The sequence below is a fragment of the Aulonocara sp. 'chitande type north' Nkhata Bay genome, linkage group LG18 (genome assembly GCF_057382095.1).
Source record: "Aulonocara sp. 'chitande type north' Nkhata Bay isolate Kocher_YH1m ecotype deep benthic linkage group LG18, A_spYH_male_GT1.1, whole genome shotgun sequence".
In the NCBI taxonomy this organism is placed as follows: Eukaryota; Metazoa; Chordata; class Actinopteri; order Cichliformes; family Cichlidae; genus Aulonocara; species Aulonocara sp. 'chitande type north' Nkhata Bay.
In genome coordinates this window covers 16,651,391-16,673,303 of record NC_141361.1, presented here as the reverse complement: position 1 = coordinate 16,673,303, position 21,913 = coordinate 16,651,391, and the positions used below count along the sequence as shown (strand labels likewise).

General features: G+C 40.6%; 3 protein-coding genes across 3 annotated transcripts in view; 1 reads left to right on the top strand and 2 right to left on the bottom strand.

Moving 5' to 3' along the window:
- crhr2 (corticotropin releasing hormone receptor 2) overlaps window positions 1-21,913 on the bottom strand; it is a 54,684-nt gene that overhangs the window by 6,255 nt on the left and 26,516 nt on the right. The window contains exons 5-11 of the mRNA XM_086272598.1: window positions 12,939-13,056; window positions 12,686-12,839; window positions 8,425-8,485; window positions 8,253-8,325; window positions 6,926-7,011; window positions 4,267-4,402; window positions 3,722-3,763 (exon numbers count right to left, since the gene is read on the bottom strand). Coding sequence (XP_086128724.1) covers window positions 3,722-3,763; window positions 4,267-4,402; window positions 6,926-7,011; window positions 8,253-8,325; window positions 8,425-8,485; window positions 12,686-12,839; window positions 12,939-13,056 — 670 coding nt within the window. The remainder of the gene's footprint in view (window positions 1-3,721; window positions 3,764-4,266; window positions 4,403-6,925; window positions 7,012-8,252; window positions 8,326-8,424; window positions 8,486-12,685; window positions 12,840-12,938; window positions 13,057-21,913) is intronic.
- LOC147308288 (uncharacterized) lies at window positions 13,609-16,031 on the top strand. Its single transcript, XM_086272601.1, has 4 exons — window positions 13,609-13,952; window positions 14,094-14,345; window positions 14,914-15,003; window positions 15,175-16,031. The coding sequence occupies exons 1-4, from the start codon at window positions 13,823-13,825 to the stop codon at window positions 15,432-15,434; spliced, it is 732 nt and encodes a 243-aa protein (XP_086128727.1). The 5' UTR covers window positions 13,609-13,822; the 3' UTR covers window positions 15,435-16,031.
- On the bottom strand, window positions 19,287-21,705 carry LOC147308287 (uncharacterized). Its single transcript, XM_086272600.1, has 4 exons — window positions 21,364-21,705; window positions 20,971-21,222; window positions 20,313-20,402; window positions 19,287-20,141 (listed from the first exon to the last, which is right to left on the bottom strand). Exons 1-4 carry the CDS (start codon window positions 21,491-21,493, stop codon window positions 19,882-19,884), a joined length of 732 nt encoding a protein of 243 aa, XP_086128726.1. The 5' UTR covers window positions 21,494-21,705; the 3' UTR covers window positions 19,287-19,881.

Sequence of the window (21,913 nt, the reverse complement as noted above, 5' to 3'; positions counted from 1 at the left end):
CACTGCAGGAAACAATTTTTCGGTGAAAGAAAATGAGGACAGAATAAATGTCCCGGTAAGTAATATTAAGTTTGTTGAGTTTAGTAAACTTCGGTGAAATTAGAATACCAAGGAAAAAAATAACACTTAAAGAATTATTGCAGCCGTGGAATATTTCAGACAGTATGCTACAGAGGGGAGCTAACATAAGAGTTATGAGTTATAAGATGTAATCTAAGTCATAACATTGCTGTATGGAGCTGCAGATTTGGTTGCAGGTTAACATAGCTGGACTGGCCATCGGGCTTATTTGACTTATTTTTTATTTTTTTTGTAACGGCATGAACAATGAGAGGTGGTGGATTGGCCAGATGCAGGTCGATGTGTAGAAATAACTCGTTGTTTGGTGGTGGCTATGGCGGGGCTTCCACAGAGGCAACAGGTGGATGAGGGAAGGGGAGGCAGGAGGAGAGACCCGAAGCAGCCGCCAGTCCGAGTGTCAGGTGAACTGAACTTCAGGTAAGAAGTTATGACCTGCAGTCTATCTGGGTCAGATATGAACTAAGTTTAGGTGGAGTTTATTTTCGTTGTGCTGACAGTTGCAATAACTCATACTGCGTTCTAGCCAGTTTGACGGAGTTTTTATACAGCTGGGTGGGTGCTATGATGTTACTGATAGTGAACTTTATTTTATTCATAAGGTTAGTTAGTAGAGTTGCCAACGGCTCCTTAAAAAAATGGAATGGTCCCTCATTCAGAGAAAATATTACACGTTTCGTATTGAGCTGAGAAGAGACGCAGTTTGTCCCGAACTTCAGCTAGAATGGAAAAAGACACAAAGCTGGATTTATTCTGTCTTTACGCTGCACAGCTGCCTCTTCTCTCATCCTGCCTCTCCTGTTGCTACTTCAATCATGAAACTGATCGATGATCAGCTGATCGGCTTTTCTCTCTTGTTTGTTTATCGCCCACTTTGCGCCAGAAAGACGAAACCAGCAGATGTTGCGCTAAACAACAGCAGCAAGTTTAAGCTTGATCAGCTGTTGTTAGAATTTATTTAATATTAATTTCTAGTATCAGCTGATGTTTGCTGGAGCCACAGCTATAAAGCTGCTGGTCATGATGTCGGTTTGGATATCTGGTGAGAGGGAAACGTGAAGACCACCCACCAGGATCCTTTTTTATGTAGCTGACAGCTGGTAACTGTGCAGGGGCAGGTCTAGCAAAGTTTTGCCAGGGGGCCAGGTAGGGCATTAACAGGGAAAGGGGGCACAAAGAAATACTTTTCTTTCTTATTCTCATTTAAAATATCTAGCTTTTATTAAATAATTATCTAAATCTTACAACCAAAGTTTTTATCTGACGTAAAATGTATAGAAATCATACATATACCAAAAAGACTGTACATCACTGTCACAACAGGGTTTGTTTTCATTCAAAGGCTTTATGGCTTTAATACCTGGTGGGTCGGTCTGTAGTCAAAATGCCCGATTTTCTGTCCCAGTCCAGCCCTGCAGGTTATACTGGCAGTGTCACCATGCCAGCTGAATGTATTTCATCATCAGCCAGTGTTGTTCTTTATCAATATTACCAAAGTTTACCATAAGGCAGCATAGAAAGTTTTATTCAAATATTAGTCTTTTCAGTTGTTTCTCCACTTTTTTTCCTGTTTCAAAATCAAACACCAGTTTGTGAGAAGATTATCTTCTTTTTTTAACAGGCAGAGAAAGTTTTACATTGGAACTGGCTAATTTGTCAATTGTTTGCTACAAATGTTCGTATTTTAATATTCAAAAATGTTTTTGCCCAAAACATATGTGCAGTATATGTCAGTAAAAATACTATGCAAATATTGCTGTCCTTGAATGCTGAGTAAACACTGACAAAGCACTGATTGTATCTCTTGTACTTTATCAACGCAGTATCTAAAAACTTTGCACCGTAGTGGTTAAAATCTCATTCTAATAAGAGTTAAAAGTGCATTTGGTTATTAGGTTTATAGGATTATTGAATTATGGTTAATGGTTGGTAGAATTTTTTTTTTAAACATTATCTGCCAATTAAATCTGCCACCCTTCTCCAAATCTGTGCCCCTACCTGGCCCCCCCAACAAAAATTTTTTAGACACGCCACTGTTGTCTCGTCAGTTAGATTATGTCCAGCCGTGTTTCCCAGGTGTTTCCTCTCTGCCCTTAATCCTGGTGTGTATATGCCTGTGTCTCCTCCGGCCTCTTCTTGATCTCCCTCATTCCTCTGGCTGTGTATTCTGGCTGTTTAGTTTCTTAGTGTCATTCCAGTTTTGTTTTGTTTCGTTTTTCAGTTAGCTTAGTTTCTGAATCCAGCAGTAAAGTGAGTTCAGCCCTGCATGTGTGTTCTGCGTTTTTGGGTCCTATTCCTGCCTGCCTCACACAGCGTTATGACAGAAAAAGGATGTTTTGACACAAATTCTTTCAATTAACACTTGTTCTGTGTCTAGATAACTGACAGTAGTAAACATAACACAGTTTGACTTTGACCACTGCAGAAGAAATTAATAATTGGATCCCCTGGTACTGGATATTTTTGTCTTATGAACCACGTCAGTAGCCAATTGAATCAATTTCAGTTTGAGTCCTGCAAATAGATCTATTAGTCTCTCATTAGTCTTGATTCTACTTGTGTTAAGCTCTATTTATGTCAGATGATATATAAACTATACTGACCATTCTCAGATCCCTGTCCGTCTTTCGGCAATAAAAAGCTGGATAGCTCCAAATTTCCTTCCAACTAATGAAGCCAAATCAGGGGTTATATTAAAGTGTCACACCCACCCTGACAGCTCACATAAAAAGGGAGCGTAAGTTTTGATGACATTTCTATATTTGTGGTATTTGTCATTTTGTATTTTGTTTTATATTAGTGGAGCATTTTGTAGCTGTGGTTTGAAAAGTGTTCTACATATTTATGCACTATTTCTTTTTCTAAAAATGATACTAAAGCCAGACAAAGACAGGAAGCCAGAATGTCCATATGGACAAAAACCAAAATCGGAAAACAACAAGCTGTGACAGAGCTGGGTGGTTTTTATGCACTATACTAGCAAAATCATATAATAAATAGCAATAGTTAAGTCAAGCCTCCTAATTTTTCATTTTTTAAATAAGGACCGCTTTACAGCAGTCGTTTGTAATGTGGCCTAAAGTCACACAATTGCTTTTTTCGTTTTGTTGTTTGCCACTCAGAGTCTTAAATTGCAATTAATATCTGTTCAAATAGGATGACTCAATTTCTTCACATCACGTCATTAAATTAACAAACTCTTTACCCCCGAGTTTCAATAATTTTAGGGATGAGAGCGCGCAGCAAGAGAGTCCTTCATTTTTTTTCTATCACAATTTATCACAATTTATGTGTAATCATAATGGCGTTAATGACTTTCAACCAGCTGGAGTTTTGGTAATTTGCTTTTATTTCAATCAGGCAAAAATGAGACAGCCTCATAAAAGTTTTCTATGCTGTTATTTCACTGACTGCACGGAAACTCTTTGGCATTTTCTTTTCTATTACAGCTACTTGATCCTCCCCCTGGTTGAACATAAAAATGTTAACTTGGAGGCAAGTTAGAAAAACAATATTAAAACGAATTAAGGCTATCAATTTATGGTTTTATTAAGCTTGTGTATCAAAGAAAAAACCCCAAAGACATTGACAGTAAAATTAACATCATAAATAACGGGCGTTTTGCTAAACTCCAGTGACTCACCTCTCCGTTTAGAAAGCAGTAAAACACTGACACAAAGAACCCCTGCAAAATAAGACACATTAGAATTAGAAGCAGAAAATGTGCCTGTATTATGTAATGGCACTGTAATTAGACGCAATCATTATAAAGAAAAGGCAAAACAAATTTCCAAAGCAAAATATAGAATTTTTAAAGCTCTACTCGAACCCCCCCTCCCCCTACTCAGCCCTACATTTAAGCACAGGAGATAAATAAATAAATAAATAAATAATAGCCACAGAGCAGAAATCATGCCCACATGGCTCTGTTATTCCTGACAGCTGAGAGCACTGAACATGAGGTAGGAGGGCCATGTTGTGTGTAAGCGCAGCCAGGATGCTACTTCAAATCATCTTCCCACAAGAAGCCTTAGAACCTGACAAGTCGCTCTTTAAAGTAGCGATACAACTCTGAGATAAAAACACATTAAGAAATCAGAATGATTCATATTTTTAGCTTTGTGGGCAGTGAGTGTGAGCTTTCAAACTCTGGCCACTGTCACACTGTATTATTAATCATAATCTCACCTGAAAAGACTGTAGAAAGGAGTTGAAATAGATGAACACAATTTGCGAGATGTCATCCTCCCCCGGATTCACAAAGAAGAGCATGTAGGTGATGCCGAGCAGAGGTAGCAAGACTAGTGTTGCTTTCACGGCTTTTCTGTGAAGACAGAGTTGGAGTCTCATTTATAGAATTGCAAAAATTGAGCCTTGAATGTCAGCCCAGTGGATTCTGGAAAATGCATGACTCTGTGTCAGCGGCAGACAGGGATAAAAATAAAAATGTCACCCTCCACCACATGGATGTTTCAGATTGGAAGATGGGCCCCTTTTCAGGGGTAGCAAAAATATGTATGTCACATATAATTCTAGCTCTTCTGTAATAATTTTGACAGTGTGAATAAGAGCAAAGTTTAGCTTTCTTGGTTTTGCAATGCAACAATAAGCCATCACATCTATAGATGAAAATGTGGATGATTTATGTCCTCCTCCACTGCATCCATAAACCTCCTCTGTGGTCCTGTCACATGTCCAACATGTCCACTACGCCTCCTCTGAGCACGTCCAAGCCAATTTTGCTTCGGCTCTCTGAATTTGTTTTTCAAAATAAAGCTCAAACTGTCCCATACTTTGAAATGTTCACAAGAGGATCCAATAAGCAGACACAGCAGGCACTGGCAAGTGGATGGATAAACTAGAAACCTTAATCTAGAACTCATAGACAACCAAAAGCAGTGTGAAGTGTGATGGAAAAACTCAAATGAATCCAAATCCATGGAATCTAAAACCCAACAGGAGCAATCCAAAACACAGGGAGGCAGCAGAAAACAAGGGAGTCTCGAGAACAGGCGAGAGATGTAACAACGCCTATACGGACTAGGGAGAGGGATAATAAGACACAGGAGAAATCAATCAAATCAGGGTGGAAAAAGAAAGTGAAAACACATAAAGCCACATGAGGAAAACAAAAGGGCAAGTAAAAGAAAGAAGGACAAAAAAAACCAATACTTGCAGAACAAAATACACACAGGCTCAGACAGGGAAAACTCTGAAAGCACTCACGTGAGAAAAAGATTCAAGATCATAAGGGCAACAGCCAAACCTAATTCAAGGAATAACAGAAAAGACCATGGTGGGGACTTTTAATATGAGCTATGACAGTCCCATAATTTAGGGATGACCACAAACCTTTCTTTGCCCTTACTGATTATAATTTTCATTTTAAAACAATCGGTTTTTTTAAGGTCAAGAAGTTCAGCTTGAAACCCCTGTGCTTCATTTGCTTAAATTTGTATGGCTCACAACAACCACCAGCAATCCAGCCCCAGCCTGAAAAGACTACACTCAGATTGTCTGAGCCGTGACACTGAAAACACTCTGTGCGCTTGAAATAATCCCCACTGGAGAAAAACACACTTGACACAGTAACAGCAGGTAGGTAAACAAGCTCACTCTTTTAGCAATTTCAGCCATTCCAGATCTACAACCTAACAGCATAATTCAGGTATGCACTCAGCTCGTGCCTCTCAAGCGCACGCTAAATCTCTGCTCTCTTCTCAGGCACACAGAATCAGACAAACCCAAGGTTTTTCCCCTTTAACTGTTACTAGTGCGTGTAAATGAAAGAACTTCTTGCATGAAGTATTGCAACTGAGTTCACTAAGGTTGAGGCGTTTGTCTTGAATCTTTATTTTATGGGTAAGAAGCACATTTGTAGTACTTTTGCAGTGTCCTGTAATAAGTTACAAGACAAGACAATATACTTATTTTGTTTCAGGCTTATATTATTATTATTATATACTTTATTAAGCACACTGGTTACCAGGTTAGACCTGTGTTGGACCCCTGTTTGCCTTTAGAACTGCATTAATCCTTTGTGGCATAGTTTGAATAAGGTTCCTCAAACATTCCTCAGAGACTTTGATCCGTTTTAACATGACGGCATCTCGCAGTTGCTGTAGATTTGTCAGCTGCACATTCATGATGTGAACCTCCCATTCACCAGATCCGAAAGGTGCACTGTTGAATTGACATGTGGCGACATTTGGCATTTGCGAAGTGAATTTATTGTCATGTCGAAGAAACCACTTGGAGATGATTTGAGCTTTGTGCCGTCAGATGATGGGTACACTGTAGTCATGAAGGGATGGAGGTGGTCAGTGTTTAAATGATGATCATGTAGTACAACAGGGCCCAGTGTATGTCAAGAAAATATCCCCCATACACCATCACAGCACCACCAAAAGCCTGAACCATTCATACAAGGTTGGATGGATGCTTTCATGTGGTCTATGACTCTACCATCCAAATTTCACAAGACACCAAATCACAGCACAGTTTTTTAGTGAAGTTAGTTTCTTTTCCCACAAAATTTCCAATACTTAGCCTTAAAGTCATAAGGCAAAAGTCACAACCACAATAACAGATTTCTTCCTTAATAGCAGTTTGATTTAATTATCATTAACACCGGACCCTTTGATCACCAAACATCTGTTCACTGATAGGATATTAACGCTCTTAGATTTGTATGAAATGAGGTCTGATGCTGATGATAAAGGTTTAAATGAGTCTAATCACTCTAAAAATGTGCTTCTTCTGAAACACTCCTTAATGTCCTTGAAAGAAGGAAGACAAAGTGTACTGCTCCTAAATTTATATGCAGTTACCAACAGAATCAACTCACCTGTACTGTATTGTTTCTGATGTGGTTGAAGCTCTTAGTTTGGTCATAAGAATTCGAACTATATTGAAGAGGAAAACAAAGTTTATCTAGAAGAAGAAGACATAAGGAAATTATTACTTTAAAATGCTGTGCTAATGACTTATATTATACAGAGGGGAAAATATCAGACAGCTCAGTCAGTGTTGAGCTGGGAGAGAAGAAGTAACACTCGTCACAGCATATAATCTTCCTTAACAAGACAGTGATTAATCATATTACATGTTGCTAAGGACTTACATAAGCACAAACATTTATGTGAAATCAATTTCTTATTTTCAGAAGTCTTTTGTTTGGAAACCCTTAAGACTACAGTTCTGTGCAAAAGTCATGAGTCATCCCTCATTTCTTTATATTTAGCTTCAAAGGAGTCAGAAGTTTTTCTTTGGACATTGAGTCCTTTTTAATTCATTTTCAGTCCAGTCCTTGCACCTGACCATTTTCAGTGGGATGCTTTTTGTTTGTCAGTTCACTTAATGCTGACCACTGTCCATATGTAAAAACATGAAGCTGTGTCCTGCTTTGGGGCTGTATTTTTCATATGGAATCAAAAATGCAGAAAAGTGAAATTAATTGATATTGATTAACTATGTAATATCATATCTAAAGCATCTGATTGGCAACAGCTTGGGGTTTTTTTGTATTTCAAACAAACTATATACTAAAGTCTTACCTGGATAGAAAAACACAGTGGAATACTATTAGTCATGGATTGGCCTCCACAGAGCTGAGACCACAACATTGTTGAAAAAGTGTAGGATCATCTTCATGGAGAACAGAACAAAACACAACATCCAAAGAAAAGCTTTTGATGTCCTTCAAAGAAGCCTAATTCTGAAGACTACTTAAAGAAATTACAAAAAAAGCTTGTCTAAGAGAGTCCAGACTGTCCTGAAGAATACTTGAAAGTCAATATGTTGGTATGACCAGCTGGTCGTGCTGCCTTTGAAGCTTGCTGGTATTGTAAAAGTTCTTTTTCGAGCCTGAAGGCTGCTTAAAGGAATTGCTGGAAAGCTTGCCGAAGAGAGCTCAGGCTGTGTTGAAGAATAAAGGTGGTCACACCAAAAATGTTCCATGTTTGCACATTTCAATAAATGGCTGCACAAAATATTCAAAAGTGAGGGGCTCAGTACTTTTGCACTGTACTGCTTTTGTGACTTTCTAATCTAGTCACTGCACAGAAATGCAAAAAAAAAAAAATCAGTATAGGGCAGATTTTCTATGTTAATTAGCAAATAATGTCAAATTAATGGCAATAAATTTACAGTCCGTTTTCTTTGTTGTAGCTCACCAAAAGCACAAGAATAACAGGTCCCTGGTAAATGTAGTCCATGTATTTTCCAGGTTCTTTACCAAACCAGCATCTGTTGACAGGAAAAGAAGAAGAAACGTACCGTTAATTAAAGAAATTATCCAGAAAACATTCTAATTATGTGGCCACAAATTATTAGGGGATTTCTTACTGTTCATTTTCATAATACAGCTTTCCTATGGCCCAAGCCACAATTATAGGACACGGAATACCTGGAGTAACAAGGAAGAGTCGTGTAAGTGGAAATAAAATAAAACGTATTTGGTAAACAGATTTTTTTTTTCATGGAATTGAAGAAAGAAGGTCAGAATAATAAAGACAAAAATCAAAGATTGTTTTTTTTTTTCTTTGCTTTTCGGTTTTTGTTTTGTTACATGCACAGCCATGGGGAGGGGGAGGGGATAACAAACTAACACGCTTCAACTACAAAGAATCAAGTTAAAACAGAACATGCTCCAATTTTTACTGCCCTCAAGGGTTATAGAGTAACGGCAACAGTAGCATAATCTCTGCCAAAAGGGGCTTCAGAGTCAAACCATATAACTCATGAATCACAACTGCTTCCCCTAGTCCAGCATGTAATGTATATCTGGAAAAAGTTTTGATGTTGATGCTTTGACAAAGTAAATAGAAGGTTTTTCACATATAAAACAAACAACACAAATCAAAACAATCTTTTTTAACTGCTTTAATAAAACAAAAAAGGACCAGTTCACCATACCTCTAAAATCAGTCACTGCTGAATAAAGGCCATGCGTTAACGTGTCAAATCAGCGTGTTAGGTGCCAGGCCTGACAAAGTAAGACCAAGTGTGCTTGAATAGGCTGAGATTTCTTATAAAAAGCATTGACCTCTCCAGAAAAGAGCAACTGCACTGACCGTATCAATCAAACGTGAATGCAATCACCGTTCAGAGCATACTAATTTTATTAGCTGTCTTCAGACTGTTTTTCATCAAATTTTTCGTTACATGTAACATATAACAGCTTTGCAGGAGGAAAATGTCCACAAATCGGACGAAATGTTCGTAAATCTGAAAAGTATCAGTAAAATCACTTTAAATAAAACACACATCAAAAGCAGTTTTGATCCCAGCTCATCAGACCTGTGGTAGCGGACAGATTTCATGCGCCCCACTTCTATCACCTCCTAATGAAATTAATTAGAAGCCTCTCCAAATGAAACCCAATGAGAAAGCACCTGCAATAACCCCATTTAAAATAAAGCATATATTATATTGTACATACTCTATGATTGTTAATATGAAATTAACGACTTAAATGGATAATACTTTATATATGGAGGTGGAGTGGATGAGTGGACCTGCAAATAGGAACTACTCTGCTAATCTAATCTTTTTGAGACAAGCTGCCAGTACTTACTATTATATTCTTATTAAAATCATATTAGAGAATTAAAAATCTGATGAATATGTGTGAGATCTTTTTTTTATTTCTATTTCAAAGCTAACATTAGCTTCCCAATAATATCATCCATCTGTCATTCACCGTCATCTACTCTCTACATCTGCTGATAAGACTTCATATTTTAATCTTGTGCTCACAAAGCTCCATTAACTCATTTTCTCATGACCTAGTTTGAAGTAAAGTATGAGGGGTTTTTTCTTTCTGCTGAGCACACTATGTCCATTACATAAACAGAAGGAGAAAATCTCAGTGTTTCCGGGAAGCATGCGAGCAGAATACTTTGTGTATTTCTGTCCCTGATGATGTTGGCTCTGTACAGCATATAATATGCTTGATTTATCAGTCAAGGTGAGATCATTTATAGGGTCATGATGGGATATCTGCTGTATATTCAGGACTCAAAGTCAAGCACGCTGCATGCCGGTTCTTTCATTAAGTTAAAGTCTTATCTCGGATATGAACCACTAAAGAGTTTCCCTCCTCTTCACTGGAGAAGTGATTGTACTCTCGGGCACATGTTCAGTTCAAACAATAACGCCTGATAACAGTGTTTTGTCACAACCTGGTTTTCAATTAATGCAAGAAAAGTGAAATTCTCCTTTTGAGTAAATGTATTGTTTGACAAACTGTTCTTTTTCTAATTTTGAGCACATTCACCAGTCACTCTGTTAGTTACAGCTTGCTAGCGCCATGTTGGATCCAATTTTGCCTTTAAAACTGCCTTAATATTTCATGGCATAGATCGAACAAGGTTGAATTCCTCAAAGCCTTTGGTTCATACTGACATAACAGCATCACACACACAACAAAACCAAACGTGTGCCATAGTCAGCTCTACAGAAGACAAGCGAGTATTAAAGGAGTGACGTTTTGTCACTGTGGCAGGTAATTTCAAATGCAGTGTTTCTATCAGCTTAACAAACAAACTGTCTGTGTTCAGTTTATTTCGCAGTTTTTTTTCTAGCTGAAGGTCCAGCTGCTGTATTTCACAGGGAGAGAAAAGAAAGAGCGCTAACGTCACTCAGAGAAAGATAAGAAAGGCGGGACAGGAGATGAAGAACAGAGGTTAGATTTAAAGGTAAGGACTGCTCAGTAGTGTTTGATAAATTGGATATGCAAGTTTTCAAATTTTTTAATCAGGTATGTACAGGTCTGTAAATGCGACATGTTTTTTTTTTTTCATATTGTGAAACATGCTGCAAAACAAACTGAGCAAGACTAACTGTGCTATTTAACCTCCTAGGACCTGGCATCCACATATGTGGACATCACATTTTGGGTTATTTAGACCAAAATACAGTTTTGCTCTACAAGGGCCTGATATCCACTTATGAGGACATTATACTGCTACTGTTCTATCAAAATTTTAAATGAATATCCTCATATGCGGCTCTCATTTTTCATAAAAAGAAAAACAAGGTAAAAAAAAAATGCATGCCGTGGAAGAGTTTAGGTCTTAGGAGGTTAAAGGTTGCATGAAAATACTCTGCAGGTTAGTGCAGGATAAACTGGTTAACTTGCTGCACTGTGGTGGATTTAGATCAGCTGATCACAGCCGCTACATTAAGAAAACCTACTGGAGCTCTCAATAGAAATTATTGTGAGCTGCGATTCTTTTTCCCCACGCTGAACCACAACTAATATTAGGGTTCCCTCACCTGCTGAATCCCACTTTAACCTCTTCGCTACTCATGTTCCTCGTTAGAGGCAAAGTTACCCTCTACAATGTAGGCAACAAAAAACAGAGCTATTTTTCATTTTCCTTCTTTTTTTCTGCTCATGTTCTCTTTAACTGATTCAAGCTGAGTACATTTAAGGATTATTTCAATTTACATAAAAATTGTATACTTATATACTAGTATTTTATCATCACATTGCCACCTCTGTTCATGCTGTTTCCACCATTCTGACAGTGCTGCAGAAAATATTGAGAGTCATTAGGCCAGACAACATTTTTCCAATCTTCTGTTGTACAATTTCGGTGAGCCTGTGTGAATTGGAGCCTCACTTTCCTGTTCTTAGCTGGCAGGAGTGGCGCCAAGTCTGATCTTCTGACGTGGCTGCAAGGTCTGAAGAGCTGTGCATTCAGAGATGCTCTTCTTGGTTGTAATGAGTGGTTACTGCTGCCTTTCCACTAGCTTGCAGCAGTCTTTCCATTCTCCTCTGACCTCTGATATCAAAGAGGTATTTTCACCCAGGGAACTGTTTTTTGTTTTGTTTTGTTTTTTTGTTTTTTTAATCGTTCTCTGTAAATTCTCAAGAGGATTTATTAAAAAATCCCAGCTATGTTCAAAGTCGCTTAAATCACCTTTCTTCCCCATTCTGATGCTTGGTTTGAACTTCAGCAGGCCGTCTTGATCATGTCTACATGTTTAAATGCATGTGTGCCCTGGTTGCTGATTTAATGATTACCTGATTATGTATGTCCTTCAAGAATCAATAACACAAATAAATAAATATTTGACATTCGTACGAGCCGCTTTCCAATTTTTTTTCTGCTGTACTTTAATCTTCTAAAGAAATGTCTTATAACCTTATCAGCTAGTTTTTAGAGAGATCAGAGTATAGTAAAATGGAAAAAAAAAAACTTCTATAAATACAGTGACAGATTTTAATAACACAGTGGATAGAAATATCATTGCTGTGCCCTGTTTTTAGATTTATTCAAGGCCTTTGAAATGGTGCATTTTACACAATCCACTCATTTAAAAGTATTGGTTCATCAAAGGCAAGCTTATGTTCATTGTGTCCAAACAGATGATAGCTTGGCTTAAGGTAAAGGTAATGTCACCTAATAATACTTTGTCTTATTTTGTTTCATTTTACCATTTTATTAAACTAAAGTCTGTATATTCAGCCTGTTTATGCTTTGAATAGAGTTTATAAAGCACTATGGTTTTTCCATAGAGTATGAAATGTGTTTCATAAAAAAATGCCTTGAGCTGAATATAGCATGACAAATGCATTGATAACAATCATACTTACACCAGCCGATAAACAGGAAGACCCACTTTCTCAGCTTATCAGTTGAATATGTCATTACAATGGCTGTGTGAAGGTAGCATCCTTCAACAAACATCCAGAAAAAGTTTGTCACCACAAAGTAGTTGTATATAGTCGTTATTAAGCGACACCAAGGCTGAAAAAAAAGAATTCAGAAAAGATTTTAAAGACTTTGTATTGGTAAATTAACACCTCAGTGATACTTTCAAACCCCATAACACATCACTACTGTTACCTCATTGCTCTCATGGATATTGTGGTCAATCAGCTGAAGCAAAAACCACATAACATTCCTCAGTATAAAGGTGGTGATTAAGTTCCAGTGGATGATGTTTCGAAGACATCGTATGCTCCTAAAACAATAAGCCAAACGCAGACGGCTGATTAAGATGTTTTGAAAAACAAACTCAAGTCAGGTCAGTTTAATTACTGCATCTAGACCGTTTAAGCACACGACACATGAACCAACGTGCTATCACAGAAACAATACAAAATGATTTAAGAACAAGAAATAAAATATAATTATTTAAGCTACTAAATCAATGAAATTAATGAATGAAAATGGCACAATAAATTAAAACTACAGTAATTTGAGCTGAAAAGAAAAGCTAATGAGAAGATGTAGGTTTTCAGTTGGATTGGGTTACTGAGGAAAATGATCTAATCCAGAAACAGAGACAATTCCAAGGCTGCGACTAACGGTGTGTTCACACCGAACGCGATGGACGCGAATAGAGCGTCAGGTTTACATGTAAAGTCAATGGAAAGGCGCGATGACGCGCGATTGCGGGTCCCGCGAAAATTCGGAAGCAGATTTGCGTCGCGAAAACGCCAAAACGCGTGAAACGCGCGTCAGTGTAGCGCGTCAGGCGCGTTTGACGCGCGAAACGCGCGTCAGTGTAGCGCGTCTGGCGCGTTTGACGCGCGAATAAAACCACGCGCGTGAGTTTTTGTGTTGCACTTTGTGCATACGCGCGTTTCGCGTCTACCGCTCGAGTTGGAAAAATCTGAACTCCAGCGTCAAATCGCGCCGCGACAACCAATCAGGAGCCTGGTGACGTGGCTGTTACCTAGGTCAAAGGGGCAGATCCAGCCAAAGCCCTTCATTCTTCATTCAGTATGGAGGAAAAGCTGATCAGCGCCGTGGCTAACCACCCCGAGCTATATGATGCCAGCTCCTATTTCTACCGAGACAGGAATAAAAAGGACCTAGCTTGGAGACACATAAGTGAGGAGATCGGGCAACCTGGTAAGTTCATTCCTTCTTCTTTTTAATTTTCAGACTGACCCGATGAAGCCGTGCAAAAGCTAGCAAGCGCGCCTACTGTCCCGCGATTTTCCCACTGTTGTACAAATACCTTTCCGCTAACCAGATAATGCGTTTATTCAGAGGACATCTGCAGGAGAAAGTGGAAGAGCCTCAGGGACACATATAATAAGGAGAAGAGGTCAGAGAAGGAGAAGAGGAGTGGGTCTGCAGCAGGATCGGGGAGGAGATGGAAGTTCTTCGCGGTCATGGGGTTTCTGGACCCCTTCCTCACCCCGCGGGAGACCAGCGGTAATATGGTGCGGACCGTGGAGAACTTCTCCCCCGAGGACCAGGGACAGCCCGAAGAGGCAGCAGGGGAGTGTCAGTCAGAAGGTATGTTTACAATTAATTAATGTAGGCAGTTAATTTATGCGTGTTGTCATACAGGAATATATTTTGTTTATTAATAAACAGTATAAAGTAGTCCCGCTGTTCATCCGTCACTGCCTCGCCTTTTCGCTGATTTTTTTTATTGCACCGTACAGCTTTCAACGATGCGCATTGCATTCTGCAGCCCAAATGACAAATCTCCTCCGTGTCGTGTCTCCTGCGCTTGCCAAACTTATCATGTTTGGTTTTGATAACCATCACTTCAAATAGAAAAAAACAGCACAAAAACACTCATAACTATGACCCTCATTCGGAAATAGACACCTGCACCGGGAGCAAAAAAGGCGCACAAAAGTGGCGCCGCAGACGGAGAAAAAGCGCGGCATAATACTTTTACGTTTTAAAATCGACAAAGGTTTGCACTTTGAGAATCAACTTGTGAGAACTGTGACTACTGTTCATGTGCTGCAATAAATGGGAGACCACTGTATATAATAATAAGTATATAATAATATAATATTCTCTATGACCATTGTCTTCAACCTGTTAACATTTAATATTGTCTTGATAGAGTCAAGTTATCATGCAGCAGAGTCCTCCCCTGTTGCTTCTCCTGACTCCCCAGTCCCTGGTCCCTCCACTCCTGCTGCTGCACCCACAGGTATGAACATCAAGCACTGATAGCTTTTTACTTGCTTGGATTCCCTTGTGATCACCTTTACTAAATATCTACAACCAATCTGTTCATATCCTGGTTTTTTTCAATTTTGAAAATGACAATCTAGTAGCAGCCTTCTCATTTCTTTGTGGTGTTTTGTTCTGTTTTTTACAGGCCCACAGAGGAGGAGAGCTCGAAGGCGGTCGAGGGAAGGGTCCCAGGATGGTCCATCGGCGGTGGAGCTGGCTATCCTGGAGTCCCTAAAGAGGCCACGCCCGTCTGCAACAGAGTGTTTCCTCCTCGGCCTTGTTCCTGCTCTGGAGAGCATGCCGCCTCAGACACGAGAATTCGTGAAATTCCAAATTCATAAATTCGTTTTTGACAACAGCACAGCTGTGCTAAATTTGGAAACATTGGACCCTAATGATCAGTAGTTTTCTGATGAGGCAGCAGCTCTCCAGGGCAGAAACAATGTTCTTATTCTTCTCCTCCTTCTCCCCTGAGGCTCTTCCACTCCAAGCTGGGTCCTTTTTATTCCTGTCTCTCTGTAAATAGTTAAATTTCATATATTTATGTTGAATCTTTTTATTACTGAATTTATATATTTTATCAAATAAACATTTATAATGACAAATGTCTCTGTTCTACTACACAGCAAATATTGGCACCCGACTTGACACAAGTAGAATTTATTTCATATTATACTAATGACAAAATATACTGATACAGTGGGATGCAAAAGTTTGGGCAACCTTGTTAATAGCCATCATTGTCCTGTACAAATCGTTATTTGTCACAATTTAAATTGTCAGTTAAATACATCATATAGGAGACACACACAGTGATATTTGAGAAGTGAAATGCAGTTCACTGGATTTACAGAAAGTGTGCAATAACTTTACACTAAATAAAGCAGGTGCATATATTGGCAACACATAAAAAGAGAAATAACATAAATATGTAGTGTATATCAATGTGTGTGTCTCCTATATGATATATGTAATTGACATTTTTTACTGTAACCGATTCATACAGGAAAATAATGACTATTAATAAGGTTGCTCAAACTTTTGCATCACACTGGTTATAGGAACATAGTGAAGACAAGTTACTTAAGAGAATAAAGAGAGGTTAGGTTATTTTGGAGTAGAGATCCATTTATTAAGAAAATTTTAAAAAGGAGAAAGTTCCCTTGTAGTTGTGGAACATGGATCCTGAGTTGGGGGGTGCCTTCGTCTGGACGTGCTTCCCATCCAGAGCTCCACAACAGAGGGGGAAGTCCCAGCGCTCCTGGAATCCCTCTGCGATGGACCGCCAGTCTTCAGTTGAAGGCACAGCCGTGAAATCGTCCACTAGACAGTCCCAGATGGCCGTCGCTACCTGGGGGATGATCTGGCTCACCATACCTATGACACCACAGCCATGCTATCATTCAACCACTGATAACAGCATAAATCGAATTAAATTAAATCGGGACTTGATGAGACCATCTGAGTATCACTAGAAATATTATAAACAGTACCAGTTTGCTATCGGTAAACACCGAGAGCATTCACTGTTAGCATAGCACATCCATGTTAGCAGTGTATAAACGATACACTGCTAACATGGATGTGCTATGCCATCAGTAAACGCCGACAGCATTCACTGTTAGCATAGCACATCCATGTTAGCAGTGTATAAACGATAGTTTATACACGCCGACAGCATTCACTGTTATAGCACATCCATGTTAGCAGTGTATACACGATACACTGCTAACATGGATGTGCTATGCCATCAGTAAACGCCGACAGCATTCACTGTTAGCATAGCACATCCATGTTAGCAGTGTATAAACGATAGTTTATACACGCCGACAGCATTCACTGTTATAGCACATCCATGTTAGCAGTGTATACACGATACACTGCTAACATGGATGTGCTATGCCATCAGTAAACGCCGACAGCATTCACTGTTAGCATAGCACATCCATGTTAGCAGTGTATAAACGATAGTTTATACACGCCGACAGCATTCACTGTTATAGCACATCCATGTTAGCAGTGTATACACGATACACTGCTAACATGGATGTGCTATGCCATCAGTAAACGCCGACAGCATTCACTGTTAGCATAGCACATCCATGTTAGCAGTGTATAAATGGATGGTTTAGCATATATTAGCACAGGTATCAATAAAGGACTACCGTATTGACCACTTTTACTAACCTCAGGCAGACGGACAGGCGCTCTGCAGGTGGGATTGAGCGCCTGTAATTGGTGTCTAGGCGGGCGATTCTGGGACCGACGCGGGAAAGCAGGTCCTCAAACTGGCCGGGTGACAGACGATGATATCGCTGGAATCTGCCGTCATCCAGGCGCAGCTCCTGGAGCAAATGGTGAAACTCACCAAACTGCTCACGCGCCTGGAGGACTTGATGGACCCGGGTACGGCGAGGACGTCTTTTACGCTGCTGCTCTGCTCTCCACAGTACATAGAGAAGGGAGACTCTCTCTTGAAGCGCTAGCTCGATAGCTGCCATCTTGCAAAACCAGGTCTGGCACAACTCCCTCCCACATTCCTCCCACATTTCCGGTTCACGCGCGTCACGCGCGTCAAAATATCATATTTTGACGCGCGATGGATTTTTCTTGGACACGCGTTGAGACGCGAATGTACACGCGTCAAATTAGGGGCGTTTGGGGCGTTTTATTCGCGTCCATCGCGTTCGGTGTGAACACACCGAACGCGATGGACGCGATGGACGCGAATAAAACGCGAATAAAACGCCCCAAACGCCCCTAATTTGACGCGTGTACATTCGCGTCTCAACGCGTGTCCAAGAAAAATCCATCGCGCGTCAAAATATGATATTTTGACGCGCGTGACGCGCGTGAACCGGAAATGTGGGAGGAATGTGGGAGGGAGTTGTGCCAGACCTGGTTTTGCAAGATGGCAGCTATCGAGCTAGCGCTTCAAGAGAGAGTCTCCCTTCTCTATGTACTGTGGAGAGCAGAGCAGCAGCGTAAAAGACGTCCTCGCCGTACCCGGGTCCATCAAGTCCTCCAGGCGCGTGAGCAGTTTGGTGAGTTTCACCATTTGCTCCAGGAGCTGCGCCTGGATGACGGCAGATTCCAGCGATATCATCGTCTGTCACCCGGCCAGTTTGAGGACCTGCTTTCCCGCGTCGGTCCCAGAATCGCCCGCCTAGACACCAATTACAGGCGCTCAATCCCACCTGCAGAGCGCCTGTCCGTCTGCCTGAGGTTAGTAAAAGTGGTCAATACGGTAGTCCTTTATTGATACCTGTGCTAATATATGCTAAACCATCCATTTATACACTGCTAACATGGATGTGCTATGCTAACAGTGAATGCTGTCGGCGTTTACTGATGGCATAGCACATCCATGTTAGCAGTGTATCGTGTATACACTGCTAACATGGATGTGCTATAACAGTGAATGCTGTCGGCGTGTATAAACTATCGTTTATACACTGCTAACATGGATGTGCTATGCTAACAGTGAATGCTGTCGGCGTTTACTGATGGCATAGCACATCCATGTTAGCAGTGTATCGTGTATACACTGCTAACATGGATGTGCTATAACAGTGAATGCTGTCGGCGTGTATAAACTATCGTTTATACACTGCTAACATGGATGTGCTATGCTAACAGTGAATGCTGTCGGCGTTTACTGATGGCATAGCACATCCATGTTAGCAGTGTATCGTTTATACACTGCTAACATGGATGTGCTATGCTAACAGTGAATGCTCTCGGTGTTTACCGATAGCAAACTGGTACTGTTTATAATATTTCTAGTGATACTCAGATGGTCTCATCAAGTCCCGATTTAATTTAATTCGATTTATGCTGTTATCAGTGGTTGAATGATAGCATGGCTGTGGTGTCATAGGTATGGTGAGCCAGATCATCCCCCAGGTAGCGACGGCCATCTGGGACTGTCTAGTGGACGATTTCACGGCTGTGCCTTCAACTGAAGACTGGCGGTCCATCGCAGAGGGATTCCAGGAGCGCTGGGACTTCCCCCTCTGTTGTGGAGCTCTGGATGGGAAGCACGTCCAGACGAAGGCACCCCCCAACTCAGGATCCATGTTCCACAACTACAAGGGAACTTTCTCCTTTTTAAAATTTTCTTAATAAATGGATCTCTACTCCAAAATAACCTAACCTCTCTTTATTCTCTTAAGTAACTTGTCTTCACTATGTTCCTATAACCAGTGTGATGCAAAAGTTTGAGCAACCTTATTAATAGTCATTATTTTCCTGTATGAATCGGTTACAGTAAAAAATGTCAATTACATATATCATATAGGAGACACACACATTGATATACACTACATATTTATGTTATTTCTCTTTTTATGTGTTGCCAATATATGCACCTGCTTTATTTAGTGTAAAGTTATTGCACACTTTCTGTAAATCCAGTGAACTGCATTTCACTTCTCAAATATCACTGTGTGTGTCTCCTATATGATGTATTTAACTGACAATTTAAATTGTGACAAATAACGATTTGTACAGGACAATGATGGCTATTAACAAGGTTGCCCAAACTTTTGCATCCCACTGTATCAGTATATTTTGTCATTAGTATAATATGAAATAAATTCTACTTGTGTCAAGTCGGGTGCCAATATTTGCTGTGTAGTAGAACAGAGACATTTGTCATTATAAATGTTTATTTGATAAAATATATAAATTCAGTAATAAAAAGATTCAACATAAATATATGAAATTTAACTATTTACAGAGAGACAGGAATAAAAAGGACCCAGCTTGGAGTGGAAGAGCCTCAGGGGAGAAGGAGGAGAAGAATAAGAACATTGTTTCTGCCCTGGAGAGCTGCTGCCTCATCAGAAAACTACTGATCATTAGGGTCCAATGTTTCCAAATTTAGCACAGCTGTGCTGTTGTCAAAAACTAATTTATGAATTTGGAATTTCACGAATTCTCGTGTCTGAGGCGGCATGCTCTCCAGAGCAGGAACAAGGCCGAGGAGGAAACACTCTGTTGCAGACGGGCGTGGCCTCTTTAGGGACTCCAGGATAGCCAGCTCCACCGCCGATGGACCATCCTGGGACCCTTCCCTCGACCGCCTTCGAGCTCTCCTCCTCTGTGGGCCTGTAAAAAACAGAACAAAACACCACAAAGAAATGAGAAGGCTGCTACTAGATTGTCATTTTCAAAATTGAAAAAAACCAGGATATGAACAGATTGGTTGTAGATATTTAGTAAAGGTGATCACAAGGGAATCCAAGCAAGTAAAAAGCTATCAGTGCTTGATGTTCATACCTGTGGGTGCAGCAGCAGGAGTGGAGGGACCAGGGACTGGGGAGTCAGGAGAAGCAACAGGGGAGGACTCTGCTGCATGATAACTTGACTCTATCAAGACAATATTAAATGTTAACAGGTTGAAGACAATGGTCATAGAGAATATTATATTATTATATACTTATTATTATATACAGTGGTCTCCCATTTATTGCAGCACATGAACAGTAGTCACAGTTCTCACAAGTTGATTCTCAAAGTGCAAACCTTTGTCGATTTTAAAACGTAAAAGTATTATGCCGCGCTTTTTCTCCGTCTGCGGCGCCACTTTTGTGCGCCTTTTTTGCTCCCGGTGCAGGTGTCTATTTCCGAATGAGGGTCATAGTTATGAGTGTTTTTGTGCTGTTTTTTTCTATTTGAAGTGATGGTTATCAAAACCAAACATGATAAGTTTGGCAAGCGCAGGAGACACGACACGGAGGAGATTTGTCATTTGGGCTGCAGAATGCAATGCGCATCGTTGAAAGCTGTACGGTGCAATAAAAAAAATCAGCGAAAAGGCGAGGCAGTGACGGATGAACAGCGGGACTACTTTATACTGTTTATTAATAAACAAAATATATTCCTGTATGACAACACGCATAAATTAACTGCCTACATTAATTAATTGTAAACATACCTTCTGACTGACACTCCCCTGCTGCCTCTTCGGGCTGTCCCTGGTCCTCGGGGGAGAAGTTCTCCACGGTCCGCACCATATTACCGCTGGTCTCCCGCGGGGTGAGGAAGGGGTCCAGAAACCCCATGACCGCGAAGAACTTCCATCTCCTCCCCGATCCTGCTGCAGACCCACTCCTCTTCTCCTTCTCTGACCTCTTCTCCTTATTATATGTGTCCCTGAGGCTCTTCCACTTTCTCCTGCAGATGTCCTCTGAATAAACGCATTATCTGGTTAGCGGAAAGGTATTTGTACAACAGTGGGAAAATCGCGGGACAGTAGGCGCGCTTGCTAGCTTTTGCACGGCTTCATCGGGTCAGTCTGAAAATTAAAAAGAAGAAGGAATGAACTTACCAGGTTGCCCGATCTCCTCACTTATGTGTCTCCAAGCTAGGTCCTTTTTATTCCTGTCTCGGTAGAAATAGGAGCTGGCATCATATAGCTCGGGGTGGTTAGCCACGGCGCTGATCAGCTTTTCCTCCATACTGAATGAAGAATGAAGGGCTTTGGCTGGATCTGCCCCTTTGACCTAGGTAACAGCCACGTCACCAGGCTCCTGATTGGTTGTCGCGGCGCGATTTGACGCTGGAGTTCAGATTTTTCCAACTCGAGCGGTAGACGCGAAACGCGCGTATGCACAAAGTGCAACACAAAAACTCACGCGCGTGGTTTTATTCGCGCGTCAAACGCGCCAGACGCGCTACACTGACGCGCGTTTCGCGCGTCAAACGCGCCTGACGCGCTACACTGACGCGCGTTTCACGCGTTTTGGCGTTTTCGCGACGCAAATCTGCTTCCGAATTTTCGCGGGACCCGCAATCGCGCGTCATCGCGCCTTTCCATTGACTTTACATGTAAACCTGACGCTCTATTCGCGTCCATCGCGTTCGGTGTGAACACACCG

Coding starts and splice junctions, on each gene's coding strand:
- LOC147308287 (XM_086272600.1), bottom strand. CDS start 21,493: ATGGAGGAAAAGCTGATCAGCGCCGTGGCTAACCACCCCGAGCTATAT. Junction 21,223..21,363: donor TGAGGAGATCGGGCAACCTG/GTAAGTTCATTC, acceptor GCGTTTATTCAG/AGGACATCTGCAGGAGAAAG. Junction 20,403..20,970: donor AGGGGAGTGTCAGTCAGAAG/GTATGTTTACAA, acceptor TTGTCTTGATAG/AGTCAAGTTATCATGCAGCA.
- LOC147308288 (XM_086272601.1), top strand. CDS start 13,823: ATGGAGGAAAAGCTGATCAGCGCCGTGGCTAACCACCCCGAGCTATAT. Junction 13,953..14,093: donor TGAGGAGATCGGGCAACCTG/GTAAGTTCATTC, acceptor GCGTTTATTCAG/AGGACATCTGCAGGAGAAAG. Junction 14,346..14,913: donor AGGGGAGTGTCAGTCAGAAG/GTATGTTTACAA, acceptor TTGTCTTGATAG/AGTCAAGTTATCATGCAGCA.